The 24,179-nt window shown below is 41.0% G+C and overlaps 1 protein-coding gene across 8 annotated transcripts in view; it reads right to left on the bottom strand.

Annotated features, from left to right (window-relative positions):
• arap2 (ArfGAP with RhoGAP domain, ankyrin repeat and PH domain 2) overlaps positions 1-24,179 on the bottom strand; it is a 253,644-nt gene that overhangs the window by 128,182 nt on the left and 101,283 nt on the right. For all 8 annotated transcript variants that reach the window (XR_007448601.1, XR_007448602.1, XM_049568438.1 and 5 more), the window contains exons 11-13: positions 17,807-18,006; positions 8,200-8,285; positions 6,449-6,631 (exon numbers count right to left, since the gene is read on the bottom strand). Coding sequence is in view for 6 of the 8 variants with exons in the window: in XM_049568438.1 (XP_049424395.1) it covers positions 6,449-6,631; positions 8,200-8,285; positions 17,807-18,006 (469 nt within the window). In the remaining 2 variants the exon portion in view is untranslated. The remainder of the gene's footprint in view (positions 1-6,448; positions 6,632-8,199; positions 8,286-17,806; positions 18,007-24,179) is intronic.

Raw genomic sequence — 24,179 nt, 5'->3', positions numbered from 1 at the left:
CCCTGGTGGAATAGTGGAATGAAAAACAGTTGCTTTTTTTGCGGACACACTGCTGCATTTCCTGTGGTGATAGTGCCAAAAAATTCATTTGTCTTCAATCAAGACATCGCTGCATTCCACGCCATGACAGTGCAACAGAAGCAGCTGTTTGCCATTAAAAGCAGTTGTTTATAATAGAGACATCACTGATTTATCCGCTGGAACAGTGGCACAAAAACTGTTTTGCAGAGACATCGCTGCATTCCCTGCCAGGATATTGCAAGAAAATGAGTTGTTTTTGAGTGAAACATCGCCACTTTATCTGCTGAGATAAGGGCATGAAGAGTAGCTGTTGTTAACCGAGACATTGCTGCTTTGTCTGCGGGAATGGTGGCACAAAAAAAACGGATGCTTTTTGCAGAAACATTGCTGTATTTCCTGCGATGATAGTATCAAAAAATGCAGTTGTCTTTAACTGAGACATCGCTGCATTTCCTGCCGAGATAGTGGCACAAAAAGTGTCTGTTTTATACCAAAACGTCGCTGTGTTTGCAGCTGGCACAGTGGCATGAAAAGTGGTTCTTGTCAGCAGAGACGTCGCTGTGTTTGCAGCCAGAAGAGGGTCACAAAATGCAGTTGTTTTTAACAGAGACATCACTGTGTTCCCTGCCAATATAGTGGCTGTTTTATTGTTTTTTTTTACCAAGACATACTGTGTTCCCTGCCAAAATAGAGGCACAAAAACAGCTGTTTATTGCAGAGACATTGCTGCATTTCCTGCTGTGATAGTGCCAAACAGTGCAGTTGTCTTTTACCAAGACATTGCTGATAGTGCCATGAAAAGTAGTTGTTTTTAACAGAGCCATCACTGCATCATCTGCTGGGATCAGGGCATGAAAAATGGTTGTTTTTTGCGGAGACACTGCTGCATTTCCTGCCAGGATAGTGACACAAAATGCAGTTGTTTTTTACCGAGACATTGCTGCAGGTCCTGCAGGATATTGGCATGAAAAGCGGGGTTTTTTGGCAGGGCATTGCTGCATTTCCTGCGGTGATGGTGCCAAAATATGGGGTTGTCTTTAACCAAGACATTGCTGCACTCCCTGCTGGGATAGTGCAAGAAAAGCAGTTGCTTTTTACCGCCAAATCGTTGCTGTATCTGCTGGGATACGGGCACGAAAAATGTGTCAAGAAAAGCAGGGATTTTAAACCCAAACATGATCTTTTCCTCACCATAACCAAATGTATTTTGTGCCTGGACTTAACCACATTTAAAATTTCAACGTATCCACTATGTAATAATGTGCAAGTGTGACGTATCTGTGGTTTGGAGAAACCCACAGTGCCAGCATTTTATCTGGTGTTTGGGTTGCAGACACATATGTTGAGTCATGGTGTGTGCAGTGGCTCTGTGACACACTGATCCCCATCAAATCTGTTGAGCCCATTTATAAAGGCAGACGAGACAGAGAAAGCAAACACAACCACCCACTTCCACCTTTTTCCACTCTCTTTCTTTCTCACACACACACACACACACACACACACACACACATTGGCCAAACCCTTTTAGGCAGCCACACTCCCTCTGTCACACTTCCTGTCCTACACCACTCTGCAAAAACTCCCACTACAACAGCAAATTCACACATCCTTCGTGGTGCAGCACACATGTTCACACGCGTGTACACACCACACACTCCCACATACACACAGGCAGAGGCCAGCAAAGCCGCAATAAAACCAACCCAAGCGTTTCTGTTGTGAATCCTAATCCACTTTTCCACTTAGCCAGCTAGTATATCTCTTCCTTACTCCCCCCTTCATTCCCTCTTTCTCTCCCCATCTCCATCCCTCTCTTTCTGCTCTAGAAAACAATATGAGGAGGCTGATCTGCGTAAATGCTGACGCACGTGGAAACAGTTTGGAGGTTCAGTGCTTTGTGCTTTTAAGACCCTCTCTTTCAGGGGAAGCCAAAAAACAGCCGCTTTTTTTTTTTCTTTTTTGCCACAGCAGTAAACCCTGAACCACAAACTGGCAGAGGAGGCCTTAGCGTCAACCTGCATGCACTTGAGATCGATAAGACTTCCCCTTTGGCATTGTCAGACTTATGGCAAAAGGTCAGGTAAATATGGACTTTTTCAGGTGGACTTAGCTAACGGTGGATGCCGTGTACCACGTTTTCTTAGAAGTACAGATGGAGCTATTGTATGTGCCCACTTATCACCGCAGGTTGGTGAACTTCTGCTGCACTTTGCTCTAACCCGACCAGAAAAAATACTTGGGTAACTAGAGGTAGAAAAACACATCCAAGGTCTAAAGAGATGTTGTCTTGACGTTTTACTTGTTCACACTGAGCAGCTAGCAGGGGACAACACAACAAACTGTGGCACAAGTCATTGTCTCCAATATTTTCTGATTTATGGAGCAATAACAACAAATATAAAAAGTCCCTTCAGTAACATACCTTTGACTTGAGACTTTTGGACCTGGTTTAATCCAATTTTAAGATGCAGCTGTGGACATAAATGTAAATAAGTGTATATTTAACCTCTTGTATTCTGCGAGAATGCTGGCATCCTCGCACTATTGTTTTTCAGAGGCTGTAGAAGACCTAAGACTTCCAGTGATCCATGCCAGGCTACTTTTTCCAAACGCAGGGTTAAATAACGCTTCAAAGTTCAGCTAAATTCTTGCAGGAAAAAAACAATTGGCGAGGCCATTTCCACAGGGATCTCTCACCTCAAGACATCTGAATGAAATGGTTTCTATGGATACCCATAAGTCTCCCCTTCTCCCATTCAGCTTTGGGCAAAAACCATATTTAAGAAGATACACTTTATTAATCCCCAAGAGGAAATACGTTTTACTACTTTTACTCTGCTGTCATGGTCCCACAAATTGCAATTAAAAAATAAATAAAAAATCTAGAGTTTGAAATTAAAAAAAAAAAAAAAAACTGGGGAAAAGGGAAAAAGCTAGGGAAAATTTATTACTGTGATATTTTTAAATAATGTTATATAATTACTATATTTTTTCGCACTGTTTTCTTGTTTATTTTCAAAACATTTTCAAGAATTTTCTTGTTTTTAATTTTCTCTTTAATAAAAAAAAATTAGAAAATTATTTTTATAAAATGGAGAAACTATTACTATAACATTTTAAAATGATGTTGTTGTCATTATTGTTTATCTTTTTAAAACAAAACATTTTAAAAATTAATTTTCTGCATTGCATTTGGGTCATTTCTTTTTTTGGGGGGTCCTATCAATGAAAAATTTGGTAAGAAATGTCCCACAAATTGCATTAAAAGTAAATTTTGAAAAGGTTTTTTAAAAAATGGGGAAAAACTAGTATTATTACATTTTAAAATCATGTTATAGAGTTATTATAATTTTTTTGCATTATTTCCTTGTTTGTTTGTTGTTGTTTTTTTTAAACAAAACTTAAAAAAAATTTTAATTTTCTCTTTTTACTAATTTCTTGCAAATGTTTTGGGTCATCTCTTCTTTTGATGCTCACTGCCTTCTTCCCATGTCTTTTTAAAGAAATCAAGCCAATATGTTCAGGCTCCAAAGCCTGCCCATGGACAGGTGCCCCAAGCAGTCGGTGGTGCCCAGGAGGTGAACTGGCACCTTTCTGCTACCAGTCTACACTCCATATTTGGACTGGACAGAGACTTGAAACGTTGACCCTCTGGTTCCCAACCTAAGTCCGTATGGACTTGAGTTGGGAAATGCCCCACAGTATTGTATTTGACTACTTGTACACACAGGGTCCCTGAACAGTCTTGGAATTGCATATATTTGGGTCTGACAGTAAAGCTGAGACTCTTGTAGATTCAATGAGCCCAGTTTTATCCATGTATGATGATGTTTGTCCCCATAGTAACCATTTCATTATAGTGAGCACATTTTTAAAAACCTCACCGCATAAAATGGCCTCTAGTGACCCAAAGGATAATCACAGCCTCGTGAAACTGTACAACTTCAAACTAGTGATCTTGAGCAATTTTTACAGATATATCCAAATGTCAACTTGTTTTTTTTATTTCGAATCACAGCTTGGATTTTTCTATTGCGTTCCTCAAGGTCTTAATGTCTTTATCTGGTATTTTGGAGGCATTTTTAGCCATTTCTATTAATTCTCAAGTATGGTATCAACTCAAAAATCTCTGCAGCAATGTATGACACACAACTGAGCAAAGGAATGGCCGTCATATACCTCCATCATAATGTTCCCAGGCCCTTTACACTCTAAACTTTCAAGGTTTGAATAGGCGCCTAACCAAAAACATAATGTTAATGACAGATTCAGGACTAGAAAAACCTGACCTGCTATCTCCCCCTAAACATCTTCTACTAACACAGCTAGGAACAATGAATATTTTGATATAAACCTTCAGAACACAACCCAGTATACTTCTCCAAAGGGCTCCATAACTGCAGATAGTCTGACATCTCCAGTCAGGTAAACTCACTAAATTATATGCACACATTGAACAGATGCGATGTATTCTTGATATGAGATGCAGTGCAACTTGCAGGTAGACACTGCAGCACTCAGGAATAAAAAAGAACTCCTGCCACAAGTCTACAGACGGATGTAGTCAGCGTGCACTTCTACACACAGCCAATGAAACTCTAACACCAACTTTAATGTTGAGGATAACTTGACAAAGCAGTGAGGGAGTCGGCACGTTGCAGATCGACTGTACTCGCACCGCATCTGTTGTGCTTGTTTACAGAGTAAAGCAGACGAGACCCTCACAGGCGTATACAATATACTGTTGTAGTAAACAAGTTTGGCATATGGTTGGAGAACTGCTGATAGTGGGTGTAGAATCAGAGGCAAAGAATTTTCACCTTCCTTGGCAACTACTGGTGAAAAAGTTTTATTCAATGGACAGTAAAAGAAGACAGAAACACCTCCTAAATTTAAATGTTGGAATTAGGGATCTCCATTTGGGTTAATTTTGCTTTCAGTAGCCCGACACCCAATAACTGTTTATTTTCCGTTAGCTTTGCTGACACACAGCTGGTTAGTCGCTTAAAATAGTGCCCACTGCCCACCATCTGGTCTCCACTGGTTAGCTAACATTAGCATCGGCTACTCTGCACTGCCAACCAGGTTGGATGGGAGCTAGCTAGCACTGTACACGATCACCGATGGTAACGCCGTCTTGCTAGCGGGATTCTTTGCTGCTAAAACATGGCGGCCACCCGCCAGTCTCCTCCCCAGGCAGCCCCAGTAAAGATGTGGCTTCACTTGAGCCACAAAACTCCTTTAGCATTGTTTGTTGTGTCAGCACCACTAGCCACGCTGGCTGCTAATGGCTAGAAGGTAACTGTGCTAACAGAGCTAACAGTGTAAACAAGGTTAACAATGCTACAGGGGTTTTGAGACTCAAAATAAAGCTGCTAACTCAGCAGAGCTACCAAAGGAAGAACGAAGGATGGCCACAATGTTTCGGCACCAATACTGTTACTAGCCATAGGGCCCTTTTTATACGGTTCCGTATATTTCTGAAAGCGGGTATTTATCTTTGCGTTTGCACCAATCATTTCCACGTAACCGGCCTTTTTTCTCGACGAAAACAGAGATTTTCAAAAACGGCTTCCAAAGTGAAAGTTTTTAAAAATATACGTTTCTATGGAGACGTGTAAACAGGATAGACGGAGATTTTGGAAAACGATGACGTTTCAACCCAGTTCGCGCATGACCGTTAGGCGCCCGGGAACAATGGCGGATATATGCCATGTTGTTTACGTTTTGTTAGCACTTTTGGGACTACTTACGAGCTTACAAATGAACTTCACCGCTACATCAGCACACAAAGACATCTGCTGTGCCCAATATTAGTAAGTGCACAGCAGCTAACTATGCTACATAAGGATAAAATTGAGTTCATCATTGATTTTATCACTAGCGACAAGAGTAAAACAAATCACTGTGCATGCGCAAAACGTTTTTCTATGGTGTTTGACATATCGCGTATCGCCACCTACTGGCCTGGCATGCTAACTGCAGCAAAAAGCTGCCGTTTTTGTGTTTTCGTGTAAACAGGGATATCGTTTTCACAACTGATCGCGTAAACCCGGAATTTCTTTTATAAGGGATATATAAAAATCTGTTTTTATTTGTATCGGTATCCGTGTAAACAAGGCCTTAATTGCCGAATGAGCTGCGTTGCTAGCTAGCCCCTACCAGACCCAAGTGGTGCACAGTGCAGTACACTAGGTAGCTAAACTAAACTAGCTAAATTAACCTGTGGACCGACATGTGTAACCATTCAAGAATATATCTGGCGGTTAACAGTTAACCACTGACACCCAAAGTAGGAATAAAACCACACTACAACATTTAATACGTCACCATGTTAGCATATCACTGCCTCAATATCTAAAAGCAAACTTTCTATAACATTCATTTTGAGTCTATTGATTTGACGTGTCTTTAAAGACGTTACCTGGTTGAGCTGCTCCAGGTCGTTGAAGCCCTCCAGGACCCTGCAGTACTTCCTCTCCCTGTATTTCCTGCGGATGAAAGTGGCGCGCTGCTCCGCCGACGCCCCGCTGAAGAGTTCCTCCTCCAAGGGAAGGTTAGCAGCCCAGAAACTGTTAGCGTTCTTGTTCCCCACCTCCAGGAAGAGCTGAGGTGTTAAAGGTCGTGGAGAGGGGACAAAGACGGGAGAGAATCATTTGTAGACCTTCTAGTAGGATATGAAATCAACATCTGCCTGAAACAGGATCAAGTCCTCACAATAACACTGGTTGAATGCTTGTCAGGTTTCACTTTTTAGTATTTATCTTTAGTTTAAAAGCCCTTTGAAAGTAAGTGAAAAACAGTAGTTAAAGGAGCACTTCACGCCCCAATATGACCATTTGTATATTAATTACTCATCCCATGTTATGTAAAATTTGCTTTTCTAGCATGCCTCTACAGTGATGCTAACCAACCTGTAGATACCGAAGGGTGGGCAGTGGGCAGTATGTTTCCGCACGTTAACACAGCTCGCTGTCTGTCTGTCAGCAAAGCCAACAGAAAATAAAATAAAAGTCAAAACATTTACATCACAAAACATTAAAATTCCACCTCCTCTGAATGGATAGCGCTTTGAAATGCAGTGCTAAAGCTCAGTGATTCAACAGTGCCAAACTTAAAGCAAAGGCCTCTTGTATTTCACATCATTTTGCATTTTGCTTTCTTAAATTGCTATCAAAAGTCAAATTAACCGAAGCTGACATTCTTAATCAAAACATCTGCTGACAAACTCTCACACAGCTTCTGCAATTTAATCAGAATCTCATTTATCCAGTTGTATGCTCAGTTCTTCAACTGCATTTCACTAAACATTTATATTTAAAACACTGCTGCATAAACTGTGCCATGCACAAGCGAGTAGTAGGCGTGGGCGATATGGTCCTAAAAAAATATCATGATATTTCAGGGTATTATTGCGATACGATATTCTTGACGATATGACAAATTAGTTCTTTAGTTTGTGAACACCAACAGTAACTCAGATTCTGTATACAATATTAATAGTTCAACTAAATAAAATCTGACACAAATTACATATTTAAACAGCTCAGCTCTGACAGTATGCCGTCATATGTCAACAAGTTGAAGTATCGCGAGTATTACGATATGAATTTTTCATATGATATTAAAAAATATACCAGCATTAGCGTGAACAAGATGATATGACACACCCCCAGCAAGTAGCATGTCCTTGAACTCTGCTCGTGCATTCCATTGAAGTCCCGCCTCTCAGCTCGTTCATTGGCCAGGAAGCGACCGGCGTGAGTAAGTGACAACAGGAGAGCTGACAATGAGCAGCCTGGGAGGTACCAGTCTAATTTAAATGCACTGAATTGCCCAGGTAGATGTATTAAAAGGGAGGTTTTGATCTAGTTTTGCCGTTGTTGAACGTGGTCCCCATTGACTTCAATTTATCAAGAATTTTCTGTTCTTTAATTCTTCGTTCACTGATGAGGAATGCGAGAAAGGCAACGTTCTCTTCTCTAATTCAAGGTTAAGACAGCATGAGTAAGTGATATACAGAAGATCATTTCTGGAGTGAAGTGTCCCTTTAATTTCGAGACACTGACTACCACAAATCCAATGGAAAAAGTGGTCGAACAGAAGTCATGTTAGATCACTTTATATCAGGTCAGAGCTTATGTTATTCTCACTCATGACGAAAACAGTACGTACCTCCACTAGCTCATTGCTCCAGATGCTGCTGTCCAACTTCAAGCTCCGCACCTTGGATATATTTGGGCCGAGGGAGCGGTGCTGCCCTGAAACACAGGAAGACACAGACATTAGCACGAGTTCATAGACACACAGATACCATCAGAAATTCATACAACCTCTTCTCAGTTAGATATATTAAAAAATGCATAGCTGTGGGGCTGCACTTTTAGCTCCTGAAGCCACATGGAAAAAACAAAAATTAACATGTACATATATGCACAGAAATCTTCACAGTGTGCGCTCAAACACACGCCACATGTCAGTGATGGAATAAACAATAAACAGGCAGTTACAAGACGGAGAAACAGAGCATGACTGGAAGCTCATTCTCTCACTCACAACAGACATATTTAGTCCCCTCAGCTCGCCTAATTGGAAATGAAAGCACAGAACGAGGGCCATTAATTGCTAATGAATCATGAGTAATTCATTGTGTTTGTGGGTCGGCCTGTTTATTTGGGTGAACGAGAGGCTTCTAGGGTTGCTTATGGCCAAAGACAGAGCATGCATGCATAATACATTAGGCAGAAACACGCTCTATGTGTGAAAGTGAATTATTGTCCTGTGTGTGAAGTTTTAATTTTAGATTTAGATTTGGCATGATCTCATTACTGTCGTGTCTGCTCAAGTAGAGCAGCTGTGAGTGGAAATTTGGGGCCATGAGAGGAGAAAAGGCCGTCTTGACACAGATCTGGAGAGCACAGACTCCAGAAATCACTTCATTATTTGTCATTTAAGACATTAAAAAGAGAAAGTAAATCATTTTGTGATTACTTACACTACCTACTTTGGGAATACTGGTTTTATTATGTTTATATTACTGAGCAGAACAAACCATATTACTAACTGACTGGTCTAATTGCTACCAGATTAGATTTCCAATGTGGTGTGGCAGGCCGCATGGTGAATGCATTAAGGACAAAAAATAGCTCCAGTTATCCTGCCACAACAGCTCTGAACCAATATTCTTTATCACCTGTAGTGTTATTCTGATAGACTACTGCAACTGTTTGTTTTTCAACCTGATCACCACAAAAAATGTTGGCCTTGTACATTTCTGCAAACCACAGATACATTACATTTGCACATTTTAATGTAGCGATTGCAATGAAACGCTGTAGTTAACATGTGGTCAAGGTTATGTACAAAAAGACATAGTTATGGTCAGAAGAAGATCATGTTCTGGCTTAAAATAAAACCGTGTGTGGTATATTCTTGGTGAAAAACAACTGCTTTTTGTGCAAATATCCCAGCAGGAAAGTAGTGATGTCTCGGCAAAAGAATAGCCGCTTTGTATGGCACTATATCTGCCAGAAAATCAGGGATGTCTCAGTAAAAAAGCGCAGGGAAAACACTAACGGGTCCCAAAAAACACTCACGAAACACCCAGCTGCTGGAAGCACAGCAGCGACTTGTGAAATCAGAACCACTTTTTTAGTCCCAGGTCCCTTAAAAACCCACGTTTTGGGGGTGAAAAGCAACTGGAAAAAAAACATCATGGTTCCCTAAAAAATTTGTATGTTAAGGGTTAAGAAGGCGCTGGATAAAGAGCCAAAGGTGAAAAATGTTTGGGTGCTAAAAATCTAAAAATCCACTGGGAAAACCATGAAATGCTAAGAAACACTGACGTTTAGTTGCTGTAAAGCTGCTGGAGGAAACAGCGACAGGGGCAAAATAACCACCTACTTTTTGGGGCTAAAAAGCCACAGGAAAAATAGTCGAGAATCCCCAAAAACAGACATGTTTGCTGCCTCAAAAGCTGCTGGGAAAAGAGCTACAGGTTGCAAAAAACCACCCACACCCTAGATACTTCCATCATCAGCTCAGGAAAAAATTATTTTTTACTGCTTACTCAAAATGGGTAAGTTGCTAGATTTACTGGCCTGACGTAGCATTTTACTTGCCGTGGACAATCTTTAATGTTGAGTCGCGCAGTCTGTTTAATGCCTTAAACTGTGGCATCATTGGGCACTAGCACTATGTACAGTTCTGTGTAGTCTCTATAACTACAGGAAGTTACACCATGTGGTTGTATAATTTCTTTGAGTGAAAGCATGTTTATGAAAAAAAGGAGGGGACCAAGTAATGAACCCTGAGGAACACCATGTAGGATTTGATGGGCATTTGAAACAACAGCTATCTCCCTGTTGATTAAATAGGTATGGGACCAGTTGAGGGCCTTTCCAAAAATACTAACTACATGTTTCAAGGTATTTATCAGCACTGCGCTTTAATTATCTAACCAAACTCTTCCCATCATAAGATTTAAGACTTTTCCACAAAACAAATGGCTGGCATTTGACAAAAAGTGCATTAGATTAGAACAGCTGACTGCAACTTGAAAAAAAAAATAATAAAAAAATTGGGGGTTATTAGCAGATGTTTGTAGCCTGAGTCCAGACCTTTGAATTTGCCCACTTCAAGTTCAAGTTGACTGATTCGTCTGGCATGTGACATGAAACAGCTGTTTCTCAACTAAACTAAAAAACAACCACTGAACTGAATACACTGAATTTCCAGCACAGAGCTGTACTGTGAAGTGATGTTTCCTGCTGTACAGTGAGTGACTAATAGACAGCTACTTGAGGAAGACCGCAAACTAGCTCGACAATATGGCCAAACACAAGTATGACGCTAAATAATATTAAACTGTGTGGACCCTGATAACTAAGGAGAAATCTGGAGCCCGGGGCTGTACTAGCTAGAGCCACTGGTCTAGAATCCGCATCACTCATGGAAATTAGTTAAAAGATGGAAAGTGAGTGTGACGGGTTGACAATTTCGTCTATCAGGCAAAGATGTTTGTTTATAACTCACAAACAACAATAATATAATGCCTGTGTCCATATTAGACTGTTCTCAGCGATGCTGTGAATGTCTCAGTTGAGCCCTGTGACTATAAATAAACGATATTTCCTACTTCCCCGAGCTTATTTTATATATTCTGTGGGGAAAGTTCACATTAAAGTGGATGCATTAGTGTGTTCAGACTTGAATTTAAATCTTGCTTGTCACATCCTAAAAGTCACACTGAAAAGAGAGGAATTATTACAGTCTTTGAGGCTTCATGAGTCCAGCTTGACAAATAAAGGCCAGAGAGTAGGACTCAGTCACTTCTGCCTGTGAAGCAGTGAAAATATTTCACTCGGGGCGCCTGCTGCAATGCTACGGCCACGCTCCATCCGCTGAGCCATACAGCACCACAGGACCATTTTCACTTGTGTAAGGGTAATGAAGCTGAAAAAAGTGTGCATGCGCATATTCCACCGGGTGCACAGTGAGATCCTCACATATAAATAGCCTGTTGTAAATGTCTTCATCTTTCTGAAGGAACAAAAATAACACACAAAAGGGCATTCCAATCACAGCGGCTTTCACAAAAAAAAAAAAAAAAAAAAAAAATGCCCAACACACTTAAGGATTTCGCCCCCAATTAAAAACTTTCCCGGCGACAGTTCACAGAGCACTTTTCCAACCCCCTGTACTTGTGTGGCATTTTCCCCTCACTCAGTGACGAGTCAGAGGGAAACAAAGCAAAGCAATGAGCGCTGCATTTGTGCATTGCCATGGCAACTGTTGCCAGCAGATGAGACGACAAGTTGCATCCTAGTTTAGAGTTTGTCGCAATTACATGTGTGGAGAGGGGCCTCCCAGTCTTTGGAGTGTTGTCATCTCCTCTGGTTGGTCTGGTTATTGGGAGAAAGGGCAAAGAGACTGAGCAGAAAGAGCTGCGCCAATAGCTCCAGTTATTGGGGAGGTAAAGTTACTGAGGAAGGTGGGTTTGACCAGTTTATGGGTTGGGAAAAGGACTAACCACTGAAGAGAGATACCAACACAAACAGTGGGGGCAATGAGACAATGATTAAAGCTACACTACTCAATATTTCTACAATAACAATGGATCAAATGACTATGTGTGTATGTGTAAATAAAACTGAATTGAAACTGAAATTCAATAATTATCCTGTAAATTTTAGTTTTTCTGAATAAATGAGATTATTTTCTCAAAATTAAGGGAAAATTCTTGGAAAAAAAATCTGCTTGACATTTGGGGAAAAAAGATTATATTCTTGTATTTAGCAGAAAAGTTTTCATGAAAAAAAAAAAGTTCCTTGTTTTTCAGGCATGAAGAAATTATTTTCTTAAAATTACGAGAAAAAAAATCTACTTCCTAATTTGAACTAACCTGTTAATTATCCTGCAAATTAAAATGATTAAATACTTGGAATTTTAAGAAAGTTTTAATGAAAAAAGTGTTCCTTGTTTTTGGGACTAGAGATTATTATTCTCAAAATTACGAGAAAAAAATTCTGCTCTTGTTTTTCTGAATTAACCAGAAAATTATCCCGTAAAATTTAGTTTTTTTTGAATGAATGAGATTATATCTCAAAATTAGGGGAAATTTTGCTGAAAAAAAAAAAAAAAATCTGCTTGACTTGCAGGGAAAATAAAGATTATATTCTTGGAATTATATGAAAAGTTTTCATGAAAAAAATGTTCCTTGTTTTTCGGGACGAAAGAGATTATTATCTCAAAATTACAAGTAAAATAATTACGCTAGATAATTATCTGGTAAATTTTTTTTTTTTTTTTAATGACTGTGATTAGTATCTTGAAATTATGGGGAAAAGTTTTAATTAAAAATTTCTGCTTGTATTTTTTTTTAAAAAATACAAATTATCAGAAGTTTCTTGAATAACTAAATGTTTCTTGTTTTGTTGGATGAAAGAGATCATCTACAAAATCATGATTAAAAAAAAAATTCTGCTCTTATTTATCTGAATTAACCAAATAATTATCAAATAATTAAAAAGTTTCATTAAAAAAAAAAAAACCCAAAGAGATTATTATCTCAAAATCATGAGAAAAGTGTTCAAGGAAGACATTTTTTCTTTTGCTGAAAGACCAAAGTTATTATCTTTTTAATTCACAAAAACAAGCTGAATTTTTTGCCCATTAAAACTTCCCATAATGCTGATAATAATCTCGTTAGTGAAGAAAAACCAGCTTGATTTTTTTTTTCTTAAGTGAATGCATTACGCTTCTGTCCCCTTGTGGCAGCTTCCAGCATGAAATCTTTCTATTTGCTTTCTCGGTTTCATAAAGAAAGGAAAGAGAAAACTGGAACTGAGGAATGTGTGTCTCTTAAGTAATTTAAAAACACACACATGGTTAAACTGCAGACGCTACAAATTGTTTTTTAAACAACAATTTCACCCAGCGTTTTGTGTGATTGTGTTTCTGATCATCTGTCTCTTAATACCCACAATAAACCCTGATTTTCTCTGTTCATAAAACAGAAAATAAAGTCAAGTCAAGGCAAACAAAGACAAAATATCACAGTGTCTGAAGCGGCTCTGTATCAGAGAGTGAAACTGCAGACTATTAAAATTCATTCTGTCTTGCCATAAAAAAGAGGAAAGCCAATCTGGGATCATTTTTACCATTAGCCTTCTCATTACTTCTTTCCTCTTTCTCTTGTTCAGCATTTCTCTTTATTGTCCATGACATGGGAGCGCTAATTAAAAGCATGAGCAGTCATTGGTATTCCAAATGGACCACCGCCTAATTTAAGGCGAGCACAGTGTGAGGACAGCTTCCTCGTTGCAGATATTCACCCTCTCTCGCCCAGCGTGTCGACAAAATGTAATATTAAACACCCCTGCAAATGAAATCATTTAGGGCTGTTTGAAAAGGGATGTTGGATATCTGATGCGTACCAATTACACGGGCTTTGCAGAGGTGAGGTGAAGAATCGCATTAAAACTTATGACTCTGGGAGAAATCTCAGGCCTGGAGAAGATCTGGAGGGGGAAGACGGAAGAGTGTAGGAGCGTGGAGAAACTGCACACCGGCCAGATATCCCTCTACATCAGCCATGGCTGCTGCTTCGCTCTAATCATGTTTAGCAGGTCAAGAGGCAGTTTGGGATCCCTCAAGTTCTCGCCCGTGGCTTAATCTTTGTTGTCATTTCATCTGAGCCATCCAGCATTGCCAAATAGATTAGAGAGTCCAGAGGCCAGACGCCAACTCCCATAAGTGGCTTATCACCTGAGAACTTATTCCAGAAGAGCCTCTGGGCCTGAGCACACACACACTCGCACAGGCACAAACAAACTGCAGACCACATGTACAAATTAAGAACTGAGTATTAACATACTTAAGCATGCTTTGGAGACTTGTTCATAACTTTTTATGATCAGCATGGTCTCTTTATTATTCTTAATTATACCCGAGCAATTTACCTGTAAAAATGACGTGATTAGTTGAGGGTGAAACAGAAGAGACACATTATTCAACTGGTAAATCTACAGTACAATAATTCTAGGGGTGTAACTGTACACAGAAGTCACGAGTTGGTATTTTAGCGTTGTAATGTGCCTCATGTTTCTGTGCTCTAAGCAGCTGGTGTTCAACTCAGAGCAAAAATGTGCCCCACATTATGTCTTTTCCCCATTGTCCAAGCTGATGATCTGAGAGGTGGGCCTTCTGTGGTGGTCACAAGTTCACAGTTGGTAAACAATGGAGGAAAACTGGTGGTAGTGGTTGCTGGATACCCAGAGCTACTCACCTTATTTTTCACGGAAACACGAAAACAGAATGCAGCCACTTCCGGTCCAGCACTCTTGACCGCTGCATAAATGGGAATCGCCTTGTTGTTTACCTTGTTGAATTTAGCTAGCTATATATCACATTTTTCACGTCACTATATCACCGTTTAGACTAATCTGATGTTTGTAAAGTCTATAAACACAATGATTGAACAAACGTTACTATTTCTGTGTGCATGTTTTGTAATTAATAACATGGTTATCGTAGATTAGCTGGGCTAACCATTAGCCGTTAGCCGTGTCTGTAATAACTCAATAACTCAATAAACGGTCCGTGAAAAAATATTTTCTCCAGCGAATGTCTTAGTTACAACATGATTGAGCTAACTGGAGTAGTTTCATGTCGTGTCCGACAACAGGAGGCTTTTTAACAGATGACGTCGTGATGTTAGCTTTGCTGCTGCTGTTAGCTGTCCCTGTCAGCTGCAGCCACTGATGCTTTCTAGACATTGTGATTTCCCATAACTGAATAAATACCACACATAGCAACACAAAACTGCTTTGCTAGCTCAATCATGTTGTAACGGCTGGATGGTTCATGCGTACATGCTGATTCGGGTGCTATCAGAGCCGATCCGCGTATCACTATGGCTTAATGATCAACTCAGTCAATAAAAACAGGGTACGAGCCGCAGCTTCAGCTGCTCAGGTAGAGAGGCTTAGCCCGGTGTGTTTTTTCGCTGATTCGGTTCTGCAGGTTCTCTGCTGGTACACTGGAGACGGGGCTCAAGCAGTTTGTCTCACTCGGGATAGATTGTGCTTTTTTGGTTCATAGTTTTTGATTGACGTGCGATTTATTTGCGTTTAGAGGGAATTATTTTTACCAGCAATTACCGGATAATGGAAACGTGGGCACAGTTATCTATATAAAATACACAGACTAACTAACGAACTGATTGACTAACATAAACAATTGAAAATTGAAAAAAATTAGCTTGCACCGTTAGCTCCGGTAAGGGAAAGCAGCTGACCGGAAGTTACGCACAAAACGTGGAAGTTGATCACTATTTACTTCTGTGTTTGAAAATAAGGTGGATGCGGCCTGACGACAGACAGCAGGTTGTCAAACTGCCCCTTAGTCATCCTAAAATATTCTTGGAAACATCCATCATGGAGGAGAAGCTCCTGGACCAACTGGTGGTACTCCCCATGACCCACCCTCTTTTTTAGGGTCTCATGTACCCACACAGATCTCTGTTTCCTTGCGCCAGACAGAACATTGTATTGATTGTATGGGAATATTAGGAAGTGATGGGATGGTTGCCTGGCAACAATAAAAAGGCACAGCAGACGAAAACACGTCCTGTGTGATGAGGGCCTAACCCCCAAATTCCACCAGATGCGTGTTTGTTGCGTCTGTGCTCCAGCACGGCAGCGGAGCCGATACGTTTCAATTCTAGTCAATGTGTGTGTTTACACCGGCTGCGGCTGTGCTGCGTTCCGGCTCCGTCACAGCTGCGGCGCTCCCCACCGCTGACACAGGACAGAGATTCTATTTTGCCAGGAGGTGCACCCAGATGCAGCGGTGCGGGTCGTGTTGAAACAAAATAAAACTGGTTAATTTTCAAAATAAAATACACAGTGTTCACGGCGGATCACATTTCCCTGCACTACACCTTGAAAACGTCATAATGGGCAGAGGCAGGCCTGAAGTCAACAGGTCAGAGGTTTTCAGACGTCATTTCACTCCGTTGACACCATGGACGAGGAGATGTTAATCATGGAGGTGCACCGAGATGTCTTCCTCTGGTTTTGTGGTTCTGTTTATAGAAACTACATCTTGTTATATCGCGTGATTATGCGTGAATTCGGGAGATCTCATGAGCTGCACCGCTCCGCACAGCAAACGCAGCCAGTGGGTGTTGACGGACGGCGGAGCACGGAGCGGATAACCAGCGCAGCCGTTCCGCAACGGACACGCATCCAGTGGAATTCCGGCGTCAGGCACCCTCTGGCATCACTATGACCCACACTGGGTTCTAGGGGTCCCATCTGCAGCAACAGTTGGCACTCACAGTAACTGATGTAATTTAAAGCAGTGGTTCCCAACTGGTGTGGGTTGTGGGCCGCAAGTGACCCACCAACATGTCAAGTTTTCAATTCCAGCACAAAGCTTTTATTTTGAAGTGCTGTTTCCTGCTGTAGAGTAAGTGACTAACAGTTACTTGTCAGAGACACCAACCTAGCTCGATGACCAAAACCAAGTATGACACTGAATGTATTTAACTTTGTGGACCTTGAACTAATGACTAAGGAGAGATCTGGACCCTGAGGCTGGACCAGTTGGGAACCACTGTTTTAAAGAGAGAGTCAGTATGTGTAGAGTAAGAGAGAGGGGTGGTGGATGGGTCAACCATACAGAGACTTTCACCCAGGAGACCGCTGTTTGTATCCCAGGTGAAATCAAAAGTCAGTGCTGTTTTAACGACACACTTACATGAAACATTACGCGCTTTGCTGAACCCCAACTTGTATTGACTTGCGTTAAAATGAGTTTCCCCCAGCTGTGCGTCACATACAGATGCCAAAGGGTGTGTTTAAAAGAGCAAATAATGAATTAATATTCACTGAAAATTCCCTGTTGGAAAATATATATGTAAACCTGACACAGTTAACTAAATCCTAACCAAAGTAGGAGAACTTTGTTTCTATTTTTTCTTTAATTGGTATTAAATCACAGCTTTCTCCCCCTGCAAACTTCCTGTACAACTATTACATAATTAGGAAACAATAAAATAAAGTGTTCGTCATGGTACAACCTCTCACACAACTCAGAGGTCTTTATATACTATAAAGGTGTTTCTTCCACTTCACACAAAGCTGCCTGTCGGCAGGTGTTTAAATACATGGGGGGGATGTTTATCAGTGAACAGCGAAGAAAACATGTTGTTTACTTGCATCCAGCATGTGTGTGTCAGCATCTGAGAGTGAGGCGGTGTACGTGTGCCCCTTACCTGCACACTTCTTACAGATGACCACACCCAGATTGACAGACGCCCACTCTGGCTGCGGGGCGCGACAGTCGGCGCAGCTCCTGTTGGCCTCGTTGAACCAGATCTTCTCTGCCACTTCATAGTCGGAGAGTGTCTCAGCGATCGATTCCTGGACCGCTTCAATCCACTCCTCCTTCTCCCGTTCTGACTCGGCTGTGAAGCTGCAACAATTGATTTTTTGGCCCCCCACCCCAACACATGCCTCACTGTTATTGATTTGATTTGAGAGAGCAATTAAACAGCATAGTATCGCTTGGCAGGGTTACGGGGGTGTGCGGTATTTGGAGTAGTTTTGGGGGGGCTGTTGAGTGTGTATGTCTATGTGTGATTGCAATAGATTTGGTGAAATTGATAGGGGGAGTGGGAAGAGGGGGCGACGGGGCAGGTAAATCAATCTGTCTCACCTTGCACCACTAAAATCTATGAAGTGCTAATGCAGGACAGTTTTTCAGGATATTATTTCTATATTAGACTCAGGAAAAGTTGAGAAATGGTGATGGGAGACGACTATAAACCAAACACGTTTACAGCTTCAATATACATTTAAAAAAAGTCATGTTTAACAGTCTTGTTCGATCAGGACTTGAATCAAGAGCTCTGTCAGTCTGAAAGTGAGAAAATGCTGATGGCAGAGGTGCAGCTACAGACTTAAAGCTGGGGTAAGAAGAAAACTGTGGCTCTCCCCTCTCTGTCCTAAGCCCCTCCCTCCAGATGACCACGGGCATATGCATACTTTCATACAGTAACCTAGTGTTTCCCATACACTGACTTATTTAATCTCATTTTATTGTACAGTTGCACACAGCTCATTCACTCAGTCTCTCTTTAGCCCGCCGTCTCTCTTTATCAGACCAAAAATGAGAGAGGAATTAGCAAGATAGCCACCTCACAGTCCCTCCACCTCGCTCCCCGCCACTGAGGACTGCTTTGCCAGGAAGAGAGTGGGCAGCAGGAGGAGACGAAACCTTTGGTCGGTGGCTACAGCAGCTTAAATTCATTCAAGCACCAGATGTCACAGCAGCACCATTTCTAATCTGTGTAACAGCAGCAACAGAAAGTTTGGCCAGGGAGTCAAGGTTGTCCAGTCCCCTGGAGCTAGGACTCGCGCTGGATGGATTCAGGTGGCTGTGGTTGCTGACTGGGGGCTGTCTCCAGAGCTGCTGCCCGCTCTCCTCCTGGCGAGGTGGTCTGTAGCGGCGGGGAGTGAGGTGAGGGCACTGTGATTCTAGGCTCAAGCTAACATTAGCTGTAAGCCTTTAGCACCATTGAGCAGAATGCTAAAGCATTATAATTGACGGTGTCAAAAGCTGCACTGAGGTCCAGGAGTACAAGGACTGAACACATGCCCTCATCAGCAGCCACTGAAAGGTCATCGCTGCGATACCTACGGAAGCCAGAGATTTTGGATATAAAAGGTAACTCGGATATAGGTCTAAAATTTTGAGGGAGAGAGGGATCCAGACCAGGTTTTTTAGCAGAGGGTTCACACATGCAGTTTTAAAATAATCAGGGACACAACCAGTTAAACTGCGAAAAAGGGAGAGCAAGCAAGGCTTAACAGAGTCCAATACTTTTAGTATTGCTGTCAGGGCCCCGAGGCTCTGGAACAGTCTGCCCAAGGAAATCAAGTCGGCCGAGACAGAGATCTGTTTCAGTGCCTTCTTAAAACATACTTTTATCGGAGAGTCTTTCCTGATTTTACTCGTCTTATATTTCGTCAGTTTTTATACACAAAAGTATTTTTATCAGTTTTTTTAAAAGTTGTTTTCATGTCTTGTCTGTTTTAATTATTGACATGTGAAGCACTGTGTAACTCTGTTTTGAAAAGGGCTTTATACATAAAGATTAGTATTACAGTATTATTAAGTATGAGAAACATTTTCCCTCCACGTCTGAAATGCCTCACCAATACTGACACACATTTTATTTTGCTTTTGTCAAACCCTCTTTTGGACACTCTTTTTGAGCCCATCTTCCTTTTCTGGGTTGCTTAGCAGTGTAGGCAGTTGTTGCCAAAGCTGGAACAGCAACTTTCTCTGCAGGATTCTTCGCCATTCAATCAGGCAATCACTGAGGGTACTTGAACATGCATCTCCATTTTCAGAACAGCCTAAAGGAACACCCTCTCTCTGAAGTGACCTGTGATTGACCAGAGTCTACTGTCACGGCCTAAATTTTTAAAGCTTAAAAACAGAAGTCTTGTATTCTCTCAGTCCACTTAAATTACAGTATGCTCTGAGTGTATTATGGGATTTTTGCCCAAATGACTGACTGAATGAATGAAATTAAACTTCCTTTAACTGTAGTCATGACACAATGCACTGTGTCTTGAGTGACCTGGAGGGTGGACAGTTCAACGAGAGGGTGGTGTCACTCTCAATTCTCTGCACGAGGGTGCATCCTTACATTTACCGATCTTTTCTTTCTTCTTTTTTTTCTAGCTGCTGTGCTGTCACAGCAATATTTTCCGTCTTCAGTCTTTGTCATGCACATGTGTCCGTGTAGAAGCCAATGAGGAACCTAGTGATGCATATACTATACGTAAGTCAGTCATCGACTTTCTCCAGGACAAATCGAGCTGTGGAAACCCTAAATCATTTTGCAAGAAGACGACTGTAACTCAAAGCACATGTAAACACACCAAATGAAATTTTCTACATCAACTCTGTAGCCAAGGGGGAACAATTAGATAGCATATATCAGGATATTTTGCGTGACGCCTAGTGTCAATATTTTTATTACAACTTTATTGCAACTTTTAAGGTTTTGTGATATGCTGTACATAAATTTCTTTTGAACTGCAAATGATGTCCTCAAAGGCCCCCACAGCACTCAGGTGAGGTCAGGGCTTAATAAAAAGGTAGCAACCAGGTGTCAGACCATAAGGAGCAGGCATCCAAGACATACAGCACCAAAAAATGTGAGGCAAAATGCCAAACAAGAATCAATCTGGGGTCGGCTTTTAGTTTCATTCCCACTAGCAAGCGTGTTCGCCGACAATCCTGCACAGTATACCTTTAAAATAAGGTAAAGTTAGACTTGACATCCATGCATCGATACAATACTGACGGGCAAAATGCTATGATATTATGCCATATTGATTTTTTCCCGACCACTACACGATATGATTGCCACCCCTACAACCTTTACCTCATCCAGCACCTTTGGGATGAACCGGAGCAGTTTGAGTGCACATGTGCTGACCGTGCATGTTTCCAATTTCCTATTTTTACCAACTTCACTTTCTTTGGACTTGTTAATTCCCAGAAGACGCACCTCAGAGCGCCACAGGAAGTCATTCCTGCCTGTAGCCATCAACCTGTACAACTCCCTCAGAGTGTCAGCAGCTCTGAGGGAGTAGACTGGCATCTGGAATTAATTCACCTTCTGAATGTATAATGCATAAATATTCGTTAGGTACAATTATTCAACTGTGCAATATTCTTCAGTATACGACTTAATCGTGCACATAACTGTACAGATTTCTTATGTTACTTTTGTTCTATTCTTGTTTTATTCTATTGATGTATATTTTGTAGTTAATTTTCACACTTAAAGCCTCAGCACAATGAAGATATATATTTTATTTTTAATATTTCTATATCTGAAGCACTAGTGTTAAACACCATAGCATAATGCACATTCTATTTTTTTTTTTTTATTTTAATGTATATTTCCATTTCTATTTTATTTTATTTATTTATTTTTGTTAATTGCTTTAAATTTACATACTTCTATTTCATACTTTTTTTTACTTCTTATAATTCTCTATTCTTAAATTTACACTATTTCTATTTTAATATGCAATTTCATTTCAGTTTCTTTTTTTAAATTAAATTTTATTTTATTTTTTCATTATTTATTTTTATTTTATTTATTTTATTGCTTTAAATTTACATACTTCTATTTCATACTCTTATTCTTACTTATTATTCTTTTTTCTTAGATTTACACTATCTTTATTTTAATGTACAATTTCATTTCAATATCTATTTTATTTTATTTATTAAATTTATTTTATCTTATTTCATATTTTATTTCATTTTATTTTTTTAACTTATTTTATTTAAATTTTTTATTTCATTTTATTTTATTATTTTTCTTTTTTTAATTGCTTTAAATTTACATATTTTTATTTCATACACTTATTCTTACTTCTTATAGTTCTCTATTCTTTACATTGGAGTGACAAGACCAATCACAATTTCCCCTCAGGGATCAATAAAATATCTCTGATTCTGATTCTGAATGCCGACTGTGGGTCGGGGCCTTCCTGCACGACACCAACGCCTGACCTCACTCATGCTCATGTGGCTGAATGGAAGCAGATCACTGGCAGTCTGGCGTCCACATACTTCTGTCCATAGTGTGTTTTTTACAAGAGCAGCTTTAAGTTCAGTTGAATTGGCTACGTCTCATCTAGTATTTAAACTGATGCAACGAGAGAAGTCAAACCAGTAATGCCTGCACTGTCACGGCTCCCAAATTGGGATTCTTTCAGAACACTCAGTCACCTGTCTCTAAATCCATCCATCCATCCACACACACACACACACACACACACACACAGTAACGACTGGATATGTCCATTAACTGTCTAACAAGCACTTATAAAGACACGTCACAGGGACAGACAGCTTTTAGTGATGGAGAGGATGGCGTGTGTATTTTGGAGAAGTTGCTGAATGTACTCAGTAACTCCAAATTAGATGAGTGTATAAGTGTATGTAACAAGCGATCTGTGCGCATGTGTGAGCTTAAGCGAGAGCGGCGATAAGAGGAGAAGACAGACAGCGAGATCAACGCAGATATAAAACTGAGGGGAAAGAGAGAGACGCAGAGTCTTAGCTTGACTGAAAGAAGCACTTAGAACCGAGAAATGGGACCGCTGGTCTCCATGGCAACCTGGCGACCGGTGTAAAGTAAGACAGAGGGTGAGGGCGGCGGAGGGGGAGAGAAAAGGAGACGATGGGGAGGGGAAGCTTTTGCCCGGAGCAGAGGATGTGCACCGGGCCCGCCTCGCCCAAGTAACCCAGCAGAGATCGATAGGTTGATTGGGTTCAGCCGCTCTGTGCCCACCGGTCTCTGCCCAGGGCCCGTCTAAAGAGATGACTGCTCACATCGTCTGCTGAACTGCAACACGGCCTCCAAAACCACAGAGGAGCAGAGGAAGGCAGGAGGCAGTGCCAGAGCGTGTGCAGGTTCCCAAGCCGCACAGTTTCCAATATGAAGTGAAGGCTGGTCTCAGGTGAGGCCGCAAAATCAACCACAGCTTTAACCACAACAGTTGGTTATATGAGGTGAATATAAAATAAAAGCTCATTTCAGAGGTGGAGTGGTTTTAAAATGACTGTTTTACAATAATAATCAAACTGCTGCCTTTGCTGTGACTGTAAACTCAGTCATAACTCAGCTGTTTGCAAGCACAGCTTTGCACTGAAATTACAAGCAGTCTCACATATTGTTGAAATGTGTCAATCAGCATCACAGCCACAGGCGTCAGCCGTCCATCATCTCCTCCCCGTCACAAACTACAGTCACAGAGCGCTCATGTTACTCCACGCTGCTCCCGTGTAATTATCTGGAACGTCATCAGAGCTCAAAGTAAGCTAAGAGTGCAGCGAGCAGTGTGCTCCGAGGATATGACAAATACACAGCAGGTCCAGAACTCCTAGTCCTAGTTAAGGTTTTCTCATGATAAAACTGGCTGCACAAATGCCAGGTTCACACTACATGAAAATTTTTGTCTGCTCTGACAGTCACTATGTCAGATTAGGTGACGTGACAGACTCCACGATGGTACACACCAGTCATCCCCAGTTGTCTTTCACGACCTGCATGATGTCATCTGATTGTTCATGTCCTACTTTTACTATTATTACTATTATTTCAGTCACTGTGGCTGTTCACGTGCCAGCTGAAATGCTATTATGGTAATGTAAGGCCCTGGACACATGCCGCATCTTTAACCGCCTGGAAACGTGAGGTCAGACACTGGGCGCTATTTTTGGGCCTGTTTTGTGCCAGCTTTCAAAAGCGCGGTAATAGATTGTGTCTATGGTTGATCATTCTCGGAACCCATCGGCTGTATTCGGCGTCTGACTTCCGGCAGACCCCCGATTTTTTGGCATTCCGGTTTGATTTGGGCAGAGGAGGCGAATTTCCGTTTCCAACTTCCGTTCATATATACGTAAATATGCTGAACCATTGCGATGGATTCAGAGTTTGCAGCGACGCCAATTATGTTCCGCCTCATTAGTTCACCACACGGACCGTTTAACCTGGCAACAACTGCATCCGGTTCAAACGTGATTGGTCAATATCACGCGGACTA

The sequence above is a fragment of the Epinephelus fuscoguttatus genome, linkage group LG23, assembly GCF_011397635.1.
Source record: "Epinephelus fuscoguttatus linkage group LG23, E.fuscoguttatus.final_Chr_v1".
Classification (NCBI taxonomy): domain Eukaryota; kingdom Metazoa; phylum Chordata; class Actinopteri; order Perciformes; family Serranidae; genus Epinephelus; species Epinephelus fuscoguttatus.
The sequence above is the reverse complement of the archived record's forward strand: the minus strand, read 5'-3'. Positions and strand labels throughout refer to the sequence as shown.